General features: G+C 49.3%; 2 protein-coding genes across 5 annotated transcripts; one reads left to right on the top strand and one right to left on the bottom strand.

Moving 5' to 3' along the window:
* Nucleotides 1-505: 505 nt before the first annotated feature.
* LOC128438827 (putative uncharacterized protein BRD3OS) lies at nt 506-2,502 on the top strand. The gene has a single exon (XM_053421549.1). It carries the CDS (start codon nt 1,195-1,197, stop codon nt 1,552-1,554), a length of 360 nt encoding a protein of 119 aa, XP_053277524.1. The 5' UTR covers nt 506-1,194; the 3' UTR covers nt 1,555-2,502.
* LOC128438809 (bromodomain-containing protein 3) lies at nt 1,905-17,034 on the bottom strand. Of its 4 annotated transcripts, none has more exons than XM_053421516.1 (12): nt 16,912-17,034; nt 14,064-14,391; nt 13,415-13,526; nt 12,912-13,049; nt 12,680-12,827; nt 12,348-12,517; nt 8,857-9,264; nt 8,279-8,407; nt 8,001-8,207; nt 7,609-7,829; nt 7,239-7,531; nt 1,905-5,092 (listed from the first exon to the last, which is right to left on the bottom strand). In XM_053421516.1, exons 2-12 carry the CDS (start codon nt 14,153-14,155, stop codon nt 4,974-4,976), a joined length of 2,037 nt encoding a protein of 678 aa, XP_053277491.1. In that variant the 5' UTR covers nt 14,156-14,391; nt 16,912-17,034; the 3' UTR covers nt 1,905-4,973. The 4 variants fall into 4 exon arrangements, with proteins under 4 accessions (XP_053277491.1, XP_053277492.1, XP_053277494.1 ...); XM_053421517.1 differs by having other exon boundaries at nt 8,025-8,207; XM_053421519.1 differs by lacking the exons at nt 14,064-14,391; nt 16,912-17,034 and adding an exon at nt 13,714-14,055.
* Between the last annotated feature and the right edge of the window lie 213 nt (nt 17,035-17,247).

Raw genomic sequence — 17,247 nt, 5'->3', positions numbered from 1 at the left:
GATGATGAAAACTGAAGTGAAACTAAATCCCATTGAAGAGAAACTCAAGGTGAAAACTATTTTAAACTAGTTCAAGTCTTTATCTGTTTCTTATGGAGGAAGTGGTTTTTCCCTCCAGTCAAAGTGTTGGTTTTATTCTTCATATTTCCACTCTAATCTTGAATCAAACTGACAAACTGATTTTTTAATATGATATAAATGTGATTGATTGTTACAGCAGCAGAAGACGTCACATAAGTAGCATCCAGAACTTGGGTGAAGGAATATAAAGAAATAGAAATATAGAACAAAATATAGAGTGTGAAGAGATGTATCATGTCCCCATATGTACAGTGAATGGATACAACTGTTTATATTAACAGACTTGTTTACAAAAGAATGTAGAACACTGAATAAGTTCAGTCCGCAGTGGGGGGGCACGGAGTGTCACTGGGACCAGAGCTGCTTGACCAGCGCCACCTTCAGGCACTGAGGGGGATCCGTCTGGTGCTGTGATGGTGTCCTGCCGGGGGGCTGGTTGTCCTCTGTCCCACCACCTCCACTGGACCGAGCTGGCCCTCCTCACGGGGACAAGTAAATAAAGTTATGATTATCTGAAGATGATAATGCTAACAGATGCTAACAGATGCTAACATAGGAACCATGTCCCTCGGTCCTCGGTTCCGACCCGGACAGGAATGCAGACACACCGTTGCTATAGGAAACAGCAGCAGCTTCAGATGCTAACGATGCTAACGATGCTAACGGTCGCGCGTGTGTCACCGTTTGTGTTCTGACGTTTAACGGTTCGACGGTGACGTCTCCACCGCATCAACTTAGTAAAGGCTTCGGCTAACAGGAGCTAGCAGGAGCTAACGGAGCTAGCAGTAGGATTAGCTCGTGGATTAGCCGTTAGCCTACAGCAGAGTGGACGCAAGCTACAGCCGCTAACAGCCGTTAGCTTCTCTCTGTGAAACCCAGAATACATTAACCTGGACAAAGCTAACTGGGCCTATAATAACCCGGACTAAACACCCTGAGTGTGGAAACACTGGCCCTGATCACAGGCTCTGTGAAGGTGGACCTTTGATCTGTCAAGGTCAAAGGTCAGTCACCTGATGAACGGCAGCTGTCTGGATCCAGTTGACCTCTGACCTGCTGCTGGATCATGACTCAGGGAGATGTTGATCTGAACTGGAACCAGCAGACGCCATCATGGCGGCCTTGGATCCTGCAGCTGTAGGTGAACCTGGTCCTGAGTCCTCCGCTTCTCCTGCTTCTCCTGGTTCTCCTGGTTCTCCTGCTTCTCCTGGTTCTCCTGGTTCTCCTGGTTCTCCTGGGCGGCCCCTCCTGGCAGAGAAGGCCCTGTCGGACTCGTTCTCTCGGCTGAGGTACCGGGACACGTCCCTGATGATCTGGCAGCAGCAGCAGCAGGAGATGGCGCCTCCCTCCACCTACCTGAGCCGCAGCCAGTCCACCATGTACAGCAGCTATGGGAACCAGGCTGTGCTGGTCCGGGACAAGAGGGTCCTGGAGGACGGCGAGGGACGGTCCAGGATCTGCAGCCTCATGTAGCAGAACACGGACTCAACTCATCATGTTGATTTGACACTTTCTTTCTTCTGGAACACGTCTAAACTTTTAGTTGAATAAGTTCCAGTTGATACTCGTGATATTTGAGATGTCGAACGTTTAAGATGAAGTTTGATCTGATGTCCAATAATCAATTAGAATCATCAGTCAGCTGACACAGGCTCCGCCCACACAACACATGAATATTCGTATACAGATGAACACACATGTGCTCACGTCTATAAGAATATTCATGTGACGTGTTAACTCTGACCTCATCAGTAAGATACACATTTCACTGTGTGTATTTGAATGTACAGTAGGTGTGTGTGTATGAATGAGAGTGGACTGGGTCAGTTTATACGTTTATTTATGAAAACAAATGAACTCAGAAAATAAGGATCATATCAGTAATTACATCAAATTATTCACGTGTTGTTTTTCGTCCTCTCTCTCTCTGGGCGATCTAAACGTCGGACAGGACCTATACAGCTACTATACAGTGCTCAAACATACGGAAGAAGGAACGTACGGCCGGAGTGCATGCAAATACATAAAATCACTTTTTTCCTTTTTCTTATTAAAATACAAAAATTAACTATAACAACCGAAGCTCGACCATCAACTAAATAAACCAGAGGAGGTTACTGCGGCAACGAGCTGTCCGTCTGTCACTGCGTCTTTGATCCGTCGTTAAGCTTCATCGTGATTCGTCTGTAAAATGTCCAAAATAAAACTTTGTTTCTTGAAACGATGGGAAGGAAAACTAACGATTAGTGTTGACGTTTAGTTTTGACTCGTCTGAAACGTAGTAATCATTTCCCCTAGCAAACTATCGTCATAACAGCCGAGCAGCGCCACACAGAGGAGCTGCGTATGGATCATAAGCCTCCATGTTAGCAGATGGGACATGGACCAAACTGAAGTTAAATAAATGTCTGATTTCAGGTCGTTCTTCTCTCTGATGTTTGTTCAAGTTTCTGATCCGTTTGGTTTTAAGAACTTTTGATGATATAAAAACAGGCTTGGACGTCATGATTGACAGCTGAGACTGACTCAGGATGGTTGAGTGTGTGTGGGCGGGGCCTCGATACCACAACTCCACAATCACTACTGAACAGACAGACTGCAATTGATGGCATCATTCATAACAGAAACAAACTGAAAGTTGACGATAGAAGCATTTCTGAAGGTCACATGACCCTGTCAGCTGAGAGCTAACAGAAACAGTGCTGTCCCCCCCCCCCCCCCCGGCAGGCGAGTCAGAGGTGAAACCGACAACGTGGAGTGAGGTCACGTGATTTAATCAGAAACTCAGATCAAAACAGAAACAAGATGAATTGTGCTACACGCAGAAAATATGAACATCACACAATGTAAGCTGCTCCTGAAGGAATCAGCAAACTGCCCCACCAATCAGGAGAGGGCACAACTGTGATGTCATACCAACACATGAAATTAAACTGTTTAAAATATGTAAATTACAATTCCTTTTAAAAGTTCAACGTGCAGTGACTCAGTGCGTCCAGGTGGAGGCGCAGTCAACCAACAGAAGAAATGTAAACAAATGAGTTTTATATAAAAAAAACGAAAGGAGCCAATCAACGTGACTTTACTAAAATATCTCAAATATTCACTGAACTTTCTTCTGCTGAGAGTTTTGTCTTCATCCTGACGATTTCTTTATTTTGGACATTTTAGAGTTAAAATGATTAAAAATGCGAAATTTGGGTATTTTAGGTTGATCTGAACTTTTATTTTCTCAGGTGTTCCAGCTCTGACTTTTAACCTCCGGGGGGGGGGGGGGGGGGGGGGGGGACGTCGTACAAAGACATTTTATATCGCGAATCTTATAAAGACAAACGGTTTCAGCACAACCTGAAAAACAATAAACAAATAATAGGAAATAAAGATGTAGTGTTAAAAAGAAACATGTCTGTCTCGCTGTCTGGGTCCAACGACCACGCCCCCAGCGTTGACCACGCCCCCAGCGTTGACCCCGCCCCCAGCGTTGACCCCAGTCAAACAACGGGCTGTGTTTGATTCCGGACCAGCAGGGGGCAGCGGTGGTCTCAGAGGGTCTTAATCGGACACAGTACAAAACCTGGATATGAGCTCAGTTTATCAACAGCTGATCAATATCTGATCATCAGCTGTTTGATTTTCAGTCATAAAGGAAGTGGATGTGATTGATCAGCTGATTCTCAGACTGTCAATCAACTGAAATCAAAAACACGTGAACATTGTTGCAGACGTCAGTCAAAGATGAACTTTACCACTTATCAATAATCATCCGTCATTCACCAACCAGTTTAAACTAATGTCACATTAAAAACTGGTTGACCTCTGACCTCAAAACCCCCCCGCCTGTAACTGCAGCTCCTGAACTCTGCGTGTCAAACAGCTGATATGACGTAAGTGTAACATCCTGTTTACAAGAGGACGTGTCAAACAGCGTCTGTTCACAGGAGACGTTCAAATAAAGTTTCCCATCAACAACTTTCACGACTCTCCACACCTTTGTTGGGTTCTTTTTTAAGCCAATGGTTCAGAACTGGACTCTACTGGTGCGTGCACACCGGACGTGTCGTGGGATTTGAGTCGATCGAGGTTAAATCACGTGAATAAACACAAACGGGGAATATTCACGGCTCCCCTCCAGAAGAGGGCGCCTGGCAGACGGGATCCAGCTGCTGCGTCTACATGTGGAACCTCCGGGGGAAGATCGACAGAAACTACAACTGCAAACTTCTCTGCATCGACTTTGTACGTAGTCTGGTGTGAACGCACCAGAAGAAGAGACGCTTCTTCCTGTCCGGGTTTTGGTTAAATCTCCCATGATGCTCCGAGCTTCATCTCAGACACGCCTCCTCTCTGAAAACCGTTTCACTTATTGCTCGACTACAGCTTCACTCCCACTGATGTGAACCCACTGAGACCTCCTCGTCCTCCTGATGACAGATGCTTCCGGAATGTGCTCAGAGGTCAGAGGTCAGGGGTCGTAACTGACGTCCAAACCGTGGAAGAAGAAATGTGGATGTTTTTATTTCTCTCCACAGCAGCGAGACGAGTTGAGAGAAGATGAGTACAAGACAGACCTCCTCCTCCTCTTCCTCTTCCTCCTCCTCCTCCTCCTCCTCCTCCTCCTCCCTGACAAGTTCTTTCTTCTTCGGTCTCTGCATTACTCCAGGAAGGAAAAAAAACAAAACACTAGGAGCTAAAAAACAGGTTTGCTTATTTACATACAGTCTCCAAGTCTGGGCGTGTGTGTTGTAAGAAGTTCAGAGTTTGGATCTGTCTTGTGTGTGTTCATGGTGGAAGTTTACATGGATGTGTGTTCATGTGTTAACTGTCGTTCCTGTGATTGAGTGTGTGTATAAACTCTGTGTTCAGTAACATGTGTGTGTGTTGCGTGTGTGTGTTCAGTCTGTGTCGGAGGAAGAGGAGGTTCCCGTTGAGGAGCTGTCATCAGAGGAGGAAGAAGAGCTGCCACTCAAACGACTAGCCCCGCCTCCTGAAGCCCCGCCGCCTGCTGCCTTCTCTAAAGGGGGGGGGGGGGGGGGTGGAGAGAGAGGGAGAGGTTAACCAACAGGCTGGCTCCGTGGCGGGTGTCATGTTTGTGTGGTGGTGTCATGTTTGTGTGGTGGTGTCATGTTTGTATGGTGGTGTCATGTCGTGCGGTGGTGTCATGTTGTGTGGTGGTGTCATGTCGTGCGGTGGTGTCATGTCGTGCGGTGGTGTCATGTCGTGTGGTGGTGTCATGTTGTGTGGTGGTGTCATGTCGTGCGGTGGTGTCATGTTTGTGTGGTGGTGTCATGTCGTGCGGTGGTGTCATGTTGTGCGGTGGTGTCATGTTGTGCGGTGGTGTCATGTCGTGTGGTGGTGTCATGTTTGTGTGGTGGTGTCATGTTTGTGTGGTGGTGTCATGTTTGTGTGGTGGTGTCATGTCGTGTGGTGGTGTCATGTCGTGTGGTGGTGTCATGTTTGTGTGGTGGTGTCATGTTTGTGTGGTGGTGTCATGTCGTGCGGTGGTGTCATGTTTGTGTGGTGGTGTCATGTTTGTGCGGTGGTGTCATGTCGTGCGGTGGTGTCATGTCGTGCGGTGGTGTCATGTCGTGCGGTGGTGTCATGTCGTGCGGTGGTGTCATGTCGTGCGGTGGTGTCATGTCGTGCGGTGGTGTCATGTCGTGCGGTGGTGTCATGTTTGTGTGGTGGTGTCATGTCGTGCGGTGGTGTCATGTTTGTGTGGTGGTGTCATGTTTGTGTGGTGGTGTCATGTCGTGTGGTGGTGTCATGTCTGTGTGGTGGTGTCATGTTTGTGTGGTGGTGTCATGTCGTGTGGTGGTGTCATGTCGTGCGGTGGTGTCATGTCGTGCGGTGGTGTCATGTCGTGCGGTGGTGTCATGTCGTGCGGTGGTGTCATGTCGTGCGGTGGTGTCATGTCGTGCGGTGGTGTCATGTCGTGCGGTGGTGTCATGTCGTGCGGTGGTGTCATGTCGTGCGGTGGTGTCATGTCGTGCGGTGGTGTCATGTCGTGCGGTGGTGTCATGTCGTGCGGTGGTGTCATGTCGTGCGGTGGTGTCATGTCGTGCGGTGGTGTCATGTCGTGCGGTGGTGTCATGTTGTGGTGTCATGTCGTGCGGTGGTGTCATGTCGTGCGGTGGTGTCATGTCGTGCGGTGGTGTCATGTTGTGTGGTGGTGTCATGTTGTGTGGTGGTGTCATGTTGTGGTGTCATGTCGTGCGGTGGTGTCATGTCGTGCGGTGGTGTCATGTCGTGCGGTGGTGTCATGTTGTGTGGTGGTGTCATGTTGTGCGGTGGTGTCATGTTGTGGTGTCATGTCGTGCGGTGGTGTCATGTCGTGCGGTGGTGTCATGTTGTGTGGTGGTGTCATGTTGTGTGGTGGTGTCATGTTGTGTGGTGGTGTCATGTTGTGTGGTGGTGTCATGTCGTTTGGTGGTGTCATGTCGTGTGGTGGTGTCATGTCGTGTGGTGGTGTCATGTCGTGTGGTGGTGTCATGTCGTGCGGTGGTGTCATGTCGTGCGGTGGTGTCATGTCGTGCGGTGGTGTCATGTCGTGCGGTGGTGTCATGTCGTGCGGTGGTGTCATGTCGTGTGGTGGTGTCATGTTGTGCGGTGGTGTCATGTTGTGCGGTGGTGTCATGTTGTGTGGTGGTGTCATGTTGTGTGGTGGTGTCATGTTGTGTGGTGGTGTCATGTCGTGCGGTGGTGTCATGTCGTGTGGTGTCATGTCGTGTGGTGTCATGTCGTGTGGTGGCGTCATGTTGTGTGGTGGTGTCATGTTGTGTGGTGGTGGTGTCATGTTGTGTGGTGGTGTCATGTTGTGTGGTGGTGTCATGTTGTGTGGTGGTGTCATGTTGTGTGGTGGTGTCATGTTGTGTGGTGGTGTCATGTTGTGTGGTGGTGTCATGTTGTGTGGTGGTGTCATGTTGTGTGGTGGTGTCATGTTGTGTGGTGGTGTCATGTTGTGTGGTGGTGTCATGTTGTGTGGTGGTGTCATGTTGTGTGGTGGTGTCATGTTGTGTGGTGGTGTCATGTTGTGTGGTGGTGTCATGTTGTGTGGTGGTGTCATGTCGTGCGGTGGTGTCATGTTGTGTGGTGGTGTCATGTTGTGTGGTGGTGTCATGTTGTGTGGTGGTGTCATGTTGTGTGGTGCTGGTTCTTACGCAGCAGCTTCCTCTGCTTCTTCTGCAGACAGGACTTGACGTAGCGCTCCAGCTCTCTCAGCGTGGAGGGTTTGAGCGTCTCGAAGTCGATCTCGATCTCGTCGGGGTTCGAGTCCCTCAGCGACGGCTCTCTGGACTGGATGATGTGAACCACTCGCCCCAGCTTCTCGCCCGGCAGCCGGTTGATGTCCAGACTCAACTGGCGCTTCTCGTCGTAGGACATCGGTAGAGACGACTCCTCGCCGTCGTCTCCGTTGGCCGAGCCCGACGTCTTGCTGCCTTTCTTAGGTTGCCTGGAAACGCACAGGAAGTTGTGTGTCAGGTGGTTTGACACGGAGACGTCGGGATTCACTGGTGAACTGAGTCGTACCTGGTTGCGGTCACCGTGCTGTTGGCTTTCCTGGCCGGGGCCTTCTTCTGATTGGCTGGTTTGGGCTGTTGAGCAGCAGCCTTTGGCTTCTTCTCTTCCTCCATCTTCCCCTTGTTCCCTTTGTCTTTCTTCTTCTCCTTGTCTTTCTTCTCTTTCTTCTTCTTTGGCTTGCTGACCGGAGCCTGGGACAAGACGGCCAGCTGCTCGTGCACCGCCTTCAACTGGTGGAATAGACTAATTATCAATATCTACAATCTCAATCAATAATCAGGAACGCCTTCCACTGATCATTCAGTTCAATCAATGATTACTATGAATATTTGAAATTTCATTTACTCTTTAAATCAATAGCAATGTTCAGTATTAAAGAAGGAAACCAGGATGTTCTTGACCTGTGATTGCTCAGCAGCACCAACCTGCTCCTGTAGCTCAGCCAATCGCGTGGCTCGCTCCTCCTCGGAGTCGGAAGATTCGTCTGAGGAGGAGTTGTTGCTGCTGTCAGAGGAGGCGGTGCTTTTACTGACCAGTGGTGTGGTGGAGGGGACGGACACCTCCAGGCCCTCGTCCGGGATCTTAGCGAAACGCATCTCAAACACATCCTGAGGGCGACAGTCACATCAGGGACCTGAACACGGGCAGAGCTTGATCTGGAATCTGAGGGTTGACCTACCTGCAGCTTTCGGGCCATGGCCACGACCTCATGGTCTGGAGGGTTGTACTTGTAACAGTTGGAGAACATTAACCTGACGTCAGTGGCAAAGCTCTGAGGGTCAGTGTACTCGCCTTTATCCATCTTTTTCTGTTGACACATGAAATAAACTGACGTCAACCCCCAGACGGAACCTGGAGATGAGCCTGAAGATCTGAGGTCTCAAACCGGCTGCACCACATCGCTCTTCTGAACCTGTCCACGAGCTTCGTTTCCTATCGCTTGGTGGGCGTGTCCCAGGTGTTGCCCAATCAGCAGATGCGTGTATATAAACTATCGTATTAAAAGGCATGACAGACTGTTACACGTTCTTGTGTTTTATATAAATGTAAAATTAGATCATAGATTTAATCTGAAACTTTTAATGGACAAACACAGAGACGGAAACGTGAAGTGTATTTAAACTCTCTTTCTATGACAAGGACCTTCTCAGCTGCTGCAGGTCCACCAACATTTAAATAACGTTTACCGAGCGCAGCCCTGCTCTCACTGTGTGATGACATGTGACCTGCCATGTGTGATGATGTCATGCGTGTTACCCGGGCGGAGCTGAGGTCCATGGGGTGTTTGATGATGTCATGGTAGTCGTGCAGCTCCAGGGCCTCTGCGTCCACGGGCTTGTAGAAGGGCCAGGCGTAGGCGGCGTGTTTCTTCGAGAGCATCTCCTTCAGGATGGCGTCGCAGTGTTTCATCTGCTCGCCCACCTTACCGACCTTCTTCACCCCAACTCCTCCTCCTCCGCCTCCTCCTCCTCCTCCCATCTCACCCCCTGCCACCTCCTCAACCGTCTCTCGGCGGGTCTTAGCAGGGCGGGCGGCGGCCTCACGGCGGGACGAGCCCAGTTTTGCTGGTTTGTTGTCCTGAGCAGATGGAGAATCGGCTCGACCAGCAGAGATGGCCGACGTGGTGGGAGTGGTGGTGTCGGCTTTCCTCTTCACACCTTTCTTCTGTTAGAGAGACAGACAGGTGTGAGACACAGAGAGACAGGTGTGAGACAGAGAGAGAGAGAGACAGGTGTGAGTCACAGAGAGAGAGAGACAGGTGTGAGACACAGAGAGAGAGGTGTGAGACACAGAGAGAGAGAGAGACAGGTGTGAGACACAGAGAGAGAGAGACAGGTGTGAGACACAGAGAGAGGGAGAGAGAGAGGTGTGAGACACAGAGAGAGAGACAGGTGTGAGTCACAGAGAGAGAGAGACAGGTGTGAGTCACAGAGAGAGAGAGAGACAAAGAGAGAGAGAGAGAGAGACAGGTGTGAGACACAGAGAGAGAGAGAGAGACAGGTGTGAGACACAGAGAGAGAGAGAGACAGGTGTGAGACACAGAGAGACAGGTGTGAGACAGAGAGAGAGAGAGACAGGTGTGAGACACAGAGAGAGAGAGAGACAGGTGTGAGACACAGAGAGAGAGAGAGACAGGTGTGAGACACAGAGAGAGGGAGAGAGAGAGGTGTGAGACACAGAGAGAGAGACAGGTGTGAGTCACAGAGAGAGAGAGACAGGTGTGAGTCACAGAGAGAGAGAGAGACAAAGAGAGAGAGAGAGAGAGACAGGTGTGAGACACAGAGAGAGAGAGAGAGACAGGTGTGAGACACAGAGAGAGAGAGAGAGACAGGTGTGAGACACAGAGAGAGAGAGAGACAGGTGTGAGACACAGAGAGAGAGAGAGAGAGAGACAGGTGTGAGACACAGAGAGAGAGAGAGAGAGAGACAGGTGTGAGACACAGAGAGAGAGAGAGACAGGTGTGAGACACAGAGAGAGAGAGAGAGAGACAGGTGTGAGACAGAGAGAGAGAGAGAGAGACAGGTGTGAGACACAGAGAGAGAGAGAGAGAGACAGGTGTGAGACACAGAGAGAGAGAGAGAGAGAGAGAGGTGTGAGACACAGAGAGAGAGAGAGAGAGGTGTGAGACACAGAGAGAGAGAGAGAGACAGGTGTGAGACACAAAGAGAGAGACAGGTGTGAGACAGAGAGAGAGACAGGTGTGAGACACAAAGAGAGAGACAGGTGTGAGACACAAAGAGAGAGACAGGTGTGAGACAGAGAGAGAGACAGGTGTGAGACACAAAGAGAGAGACAGGTGTGAGACACAGAGAGAGAGAGAGAGAGACAGGTGTGAGACACACACAGAGAGAGAGAGAGACAGGTGTGAGACACAGAGAGAGAGAGACAGGTGTGAGACACAGAGAGAGAGAGAGAGACAGGTGTGAGACACAGAGAGAGAGAGACAGGTGTGAGACAGAGAGAGAGAGAGAGACAGGTGTGAGACACAGAGAGAGAGACAGGTGTGAGACAGAGAGAGAGAGAGAGACAGGTGTGAGACAGAGAGAGAGAGAGAGACAGGTGTGAGACACAGAGAGAGAGAGACAGGTGTGAGACAGAGAGAGAGAGACAGGTGTGAGACACAGAGAGAGAGAGAGAGAGAGAGAGACAGGTGTGAGACACAGAGAGAGAGAGAGAGAGAGACAGGTGTGAGACACAGAGAGAGAGAGGTGTGAGACACAGAGAGAGAGAGAGGTGTGAGACACAGAGAGAGAGAGAGGTGTGAGACACAGAGAGAGAGAGGTGTGAGACACAGAGAGAGAGGTGTGAGACACAGAGAGAGAGAGAGAGAGAGAGAGAGAGACAGGTGTGAGACACAGAGAGAGAGAGAGAGACAGGTGTGAGACACAGAGAGAGAGAGAGAGAGAGAGAGACAGGTGTGAGACACAGAGAGAGAGCGAGAGAGAGACAGAGAGAGAGAGAGAGACAGGTGTGAGACACAGAGAGAGAGAGAGAGACAGGTGTGAGACACAGAGAGAGAGAGAGAGACAGGTGTGAGACACAGAGAGAGAGAGAGACACAGAGAGAGAGAGAGACAGGTGTGAGACACAGAGAGAGAGAGAGAGACAGAGAGAGAGAGAGAGAGAGACAGGTGTGAGACACAGAGAGAGACAGGTGTGAGACACAGAGAGAGACAGGTGTGAGACACAGAGAGAGAGAGACAGAGAGAGAGAGACAGGTGTGAGACAGAGAGAGACAGAGAGAGAGAGACAGGTGTGAGACACAGAGAGAGAGAGAGAGAGAGAGAGAGAGACAGGTGTGAGACACAGAGAGAGAGAGAGAGAGAGAGAGACAGGTGTGAGACACAGAGAGAGAGACAGGTGTGAGACACAGAGAGAGAGACAGGTGTGAGACACAGAGAGAGAGACAGGTGTGAGACACAGAGAGAGAGAGACAGGTGTGAGACACAGAGAGAGAGAGAGAGAGAGAGAGAGAGACAGGTGTGAGACACAGAGAGAGAGAGAGAGAGAGAGAGAGACAGGTGTGAGACACAGAGAGACAGACAGGTGTGAGACACAGAGAGAGAGAGAGGTGTGAGACACAGAGAGACAGACAGGTGTGAGACACAGAGAGAGAGAGACAGGTGTGAGACACAGAGAGAGAGAGACAGGTGTGAGACACAGAGAGAGAGACAGGTGTGAGACACAGAGAGACAGGTGTGAGACACAGAGACAGGTGTGAGACACAGAGAGAGAGAGACAGGTGTGAGACACAGAGAGAGAGAGAGAGAGAGAGAGACAGGTGTGAGACACAGAGAGAGAGAGAGAGAGAGAGAGAGACAGGTGTGAGACACAGAGAGACAGACAGGTGTGAGACACAGAGAGAGAGAGAGGTGTGAGACACAGAGAGACAGACAGGTGTGAGACACAGAGAGAGAGAGAGACAGGTGTGAGACACAGAGAGAGAGAGACAGGTGTGAGACACAGGTGTGAGACACAGAGAGACAGACAGGTGTGAGACACAGAGAGACAGACAGGTGTGAGACACAGAGAGAGAGAGAGGTGTGAGACACAGAGAGACAGACAGGTGTGAGACACAGAGAGAGAGAGAGACAGGTGTGAGACACAGAGAGAGAGAGACAGGTGTGAGACACAGGTGTGAGACACAGAGAGACAGACAGGTGTGAGACACAGAGAGAGAGAGACAGGTGTGAGACACAGAGAGACAGACAGTTTCTTTGTATTTTAGATCATGTGACGGATGTTACCTTGACAACAGGCTGCGCAGACGGCATCATGGTTGCCGGGGGCTGCGGTGCCGAAACAGGGGGCGTGGCCTGGACAGGTGTGGGCGTGGTAGATATGACAGGTGTCTGAGAAGGGGAGGGGGAGGGGTAGGAGGGGGGAGGGGAGGCTGAAGACTCCGCCTGCGGACTCACTGAGAGAAAGAGCAAGAGTACTGTAAGTACACCTGATACAGTAGTACTACACAGTAAAACCAATCAATAATATCCCTTAACAGTATAAAAAGACTTCAGAGTATACTGTAGAACTGAAGAAGGCCCTGTGGTCCAGTCCACCTGCAGTGCTGTGGTGTTACCTGCGGTGGCGCTGGCGGGCTGCTTGCTCTTGTTCTTGGCTTTGGGAGCCGGGGGCAGCAGAGCCACTTCCTCCTGAGGCATCTGAGCCACCTTCTGCAGGAAGATCTTCTCCAGGGCCTGGGCCATGAGCACGATGTCATCTGTGGGCTGAGGAACAGAGAGTCAACGCCTCAGTGACCGGGGGGTGACGTCGGGGGGGGACGTCGGGGGGGAGCGTCGGGGGGGACCTACCTTGTTGTAGATGTAACAGTTGGTGAACATGGTGTTGAAGTCCTGCATGGCCTCACTGGCGCTCCAGTAGTAATTGTTCTCCAGACGTTTCTTGATGGTTCCCATGTCCATCGGGTTCTTGATCACCTTGTGGTAGTCCTGGAAACACGGACATTATTAACTTAGAATCAGAATGAGAAACAGCTGCTCTGACTCAATACTAGTGACACCTCAGGAGAGCAGCCCATACTTCCATTTCATCGTGATGTCAAATGGTCACTGTGTGGTCTGGCCACTAGGATGTAGGTCAAAACGCCAGATATAGAGAGAACTAGGGATGGGTGCTGTTAGGGTTGAATCTACACTGCTTACCAATACTTATCAACAGAATATCTTTTTAATGTGCTCCACATGAATCTGACATGGATTCAGTTAAGGTTGATCTGTTGTCTGTGTGCGTCTTGTGTTGTGTTGCCGGTTGAAACTGAAGATGAACAGAGTGTGTCTGTTGGACGGTGACTCACCGCCAGGCAGAGCTTGATGGCGTCGACCGGTGTGTAGAAGGGCCAAGCGAACTGATGCTTCCACAGAGTCTTCACCACCACGTTCTGCATGTACTGCAGCTGGTTGGTTTTTCTGGAGGAAACAGAAGAAGTCAAGTTTCCATCACTGTAAATCTGTGTTTAATGTTCAAGCTGTTTCAGACATGAACTGAAGCACAGACACGTTCTGCAGGTTCTCTTTGTGAGAACAAATGTCTGAGTCAGTGTCTCTGGACATGTTCTGGATTCTGTTGATGAGGTTTCTAACACGTGACATGAACCTGAAGAACACAAACATCTCAGGATGAAGAAGAGGAGCCGAACACGTAGAAGACGAAGACGTCAACTTGGAAACACGAGGAGGTTCCAGATCTTCTGGTGATGAGGGCCGACGCCGGATGAGATGTAAACAACAACACTGATCTGTCCACAGCAGAGTTTATACGCCAAGTCCCGCCTCCTGCTGCTCTTCAGGCTCCGCCCCTCGCCTGATGTTCCCACATGTTCCCCTTGTTGTGAACGAGTCGGACCCAACAACCTGCTGCTGCTTCACAGGACTAACTAAAGGACTGTGTGAAAACAGCTTTTCTCTTGGTCGCTGGGCTCAGCTCAGGTGTGATTGGTTACTGACCTGCCAGGTTTAGTGGGATTCGTGACCTCAGGGGCTGTTGGGTTGGTGAGGGTGGGGGGGCTGGGTGGCGCAGCCTCGGGGGCGTCCGACATGGTGGACGATGGTGACGTAACAATGCACCGTGGGACAGCAGTGTCTGACCTGAAGATGAGAAAACCACTCCCCCTGTGGTGTGAGGCGTGTGTGGGCACACAGGTGTGTGTTGGTGTGGTCAGTTCAGGTGTGTGTTGGTGTGGTCAGTTCAGGTGTGTGTTGGTGTGGTCAGTTCAGGTTGGGCCGGTGCTGTAGCTCAGTGTTTCCCTCGAGGAGACAAACTCCCATCTCACACCTGAGAGACAGAGACACAGAATTCATCATTTACTTTTTCAAACTGTTAAAGCTTCACGTTACCATGATGACACTCAGCTGTGATATAGATATTTCACCTCTCAACTTATTAACATGTCACAACTCATTAATGAACAATTACAATTTTCTTGAAAATTATGTTGGCATCATTTTGACAACATCCTGACTAATACGGATTTTTTGGGCTGATAATATTAAAGACATTCTAAGACCAAAACTTGATAATAAATAAATATAAAAGAAAATACAATTATAAGTATGAATCAAAGTTTAGAGTTTTATTTTCTCAGTCAAATTATGAAAACTTTGTTAGGTGTCATGTGGTGATGGTTTTAGGTCAGAGATCTCAAATCCAACTCGCCTGATTTCATCGCACGTAGATTATTGATGTGATTATTTCTGTTTAATCTAAAGCATCCTGTTTAAATGGAACTAAAATAAAAAAACACAATATATGATAAAGTTTCAATATTAATTATTTTGCCGCAAAAAGTCAAGTGTTCCCTCCTGATGACATCATGTCTCATTACAAATGGTGACAACATGTTAGCGTGCAGTGAGTGTCGGGGGAGAAGCTGAGAAAAATTATCATATCTGAAAAAGTTAATGTTCTTAGTTCTATTAAGTTATGGAGAGTTCAGAAATATTTTCTTCGTCTTTCTATATTTAGAAATATTTAACATCAATATGTTTTATTGTTTTACCAGTGTGATGTGATCAGGTCTGAACTGCCACTCAACATTCAGAGGACGTTTGAGACCGAAACTGATGTAAATATTCAAGATTAAAAAGAACAGAGACCGACAGTGAAGCATCACACACTTCAAATAACTGCCCACGGGTTTCTTGACCATTTTAAACATGAGGAATTCAATCCTCACTTTTATTTTAAGGTCTAAAACTGAATAATTTTCCTGTCAAATAAGACGCGGAACTGCAGGATGTTGACTTCAGCAAGTGTGAACCGTTCAAATCAACATTCTGAGGAATTCTATAAAAACAGAAAACAGTGAAAAATAATGATTTCAGTTTCCTGTCAGAATCTGAGACTTTTCAGAAACTTGTGTGGAGACTGAGAAAAGTTAAATGATCAGTTTCCCCGACTCCAACATCTGATCAAGACATAATGTACAGGAGCTCGGGTCAGAAGAAGACTTCATCTCAAGGTGTGAACAGGTAGAACTTCACGTGTTCCATTAGAGGTCAAGAGAAGCAGAAAACATCTAGTTGTATTTAAATAACTCAATTCATTGACTTAACATTTGAGTCAAACTAAGAAGTCGAGTTTGTTCAAACTAACCTTTCACTTTTTCAGATTCTCATTTTAAAACAAACTGAATGCCAGACAACACAGGAGAAATTATCCAGATGATCTCTTTTATTTCCATTAAAGATGGAACAAATCATAATCTTTATCAATTCACTCGGTTGATTTACTTTATCAATTAATCATTTGGTCAAATAGACAGAAAACCTGAAAACCAGTTCACAGTGACAGAAAGTAGAAAAGCAAACATCCATCAGATTGAAACAATAATCACTTTGCACTCGATTCATCGCTGAGATTAGTTCACATGTGATAATTACATATTTTAAATAACAGATGAAACATCCGACCGATCACTAGTTTCACTTTTAACTTGAAACTCGTCACAAAGCCCCTGAATCACGTCATCGATCACTGATCACACGTCAATCATCGATGTGTCTGATTCAAACTGAGGATTTGTCAACATTAGTTTCAGATTTACTCTGATCACGTGTTTCTGATCCGTTCACCTCAGACACAAACCGGTTCAGGCCCGAACACCGGGACCAGAACCACCGGAGCTCTCCCCCTCCGAACCCACAATAAACCCCCGCCGCCCGGACAACGAGCCACAAACCTCCGGTCCCGGCGGCTGCTCGCAGTCTGTTGCTGCTAACGCGGAGCTAACAGCTAACACTCAGCGCTGCGACCCACAAACTGCACACATCCAGTCCCGTGCAGCACAACCGACCGCCCGCAGAGCCCCCGGGCCCGGCTTTACTCGGTGGTTCGCCCGCACAGACCCGCTCCAGCTGCGGCCGCGGGCCCGCGGCTCCGTGGGCTAACGAAGAAGCTCATTTATCTCGCTTTAAAAAGATGGCGGGCAAGCCGATGCAAAATACGAGCTAGGTCGCTAACTAACCGAGCTAAGCTACTGAGCGAGCCCGTTAAAAGAGCATTACTGCGGGTTCTGGCGGGCGCGGCGGCCCCGGGGCAGCGCGGGACGACTCACCGGGACTTTTACGCGGTTACGAGACGCGCAGTGACCGGATCGGAAGGTTTAGAATTCCGATCTTTGCAGATGTTGCCGCGGTGTTTGGCTAGCTAATGAGCTGTTAGCCTGTTAGCTGAGCTTTGTCTGAAGGCGCCGATCGCCTCCGACCCTCCAGCACCTCCTGCACCCACCGGGCCTCCCATGCGGCCGGTCCCCCCGCCAGCACCCCCCCGGCCCCGGTCAGAGAGCGGCTTTACTTCGGGTTCGGCTCCTCCGGTGCGTCCCGCGGCGGCTGCGGCGGCTTCTCTCTCCGCTCGGGTTTAGCCAAGTAGCATAATAGATGAGTTATCAGCTGTCTGCCCAGTGCGCAGGCGCACGGCTCAGCAGCGTCATGCATGTTGTTGTGTTCCGATTGGCTGCTCGAGCCGCTTGGGCGCTGTGATTGGCTTTGAGCTGTTTGCGAGGCTGTGATTTGTTTCTGGTGGATAAAAATAGCGCAGTTATTAGTGGTTGAGGCGAATGAAGTGCAGTGATTGGTTGAGAGGAAGACTGGGATGCTTTGAATGGCTAGCGAGATTTACGAGGTTCAGAAT

The sequence above is a fragment of the Pleuronectes platessa genome, chromosome 4 (genome assembly GCF_947347685.1).
Source record: "Pleuronectes platessa chromosome 4, fPlePla1.1, whole genome shotgun sequence".
In the NCBI taxonomy this organism is placed as follows: Eukaryota; Metazoa; Chordata; class Actinopteri; order Pleuronectiformes; family Pleuronectidae; genus Pleuronectes; species Pleuronectes platessa.
This window is presented reverse-complemented; position numbering and strand designations above follow the sequence as displayed.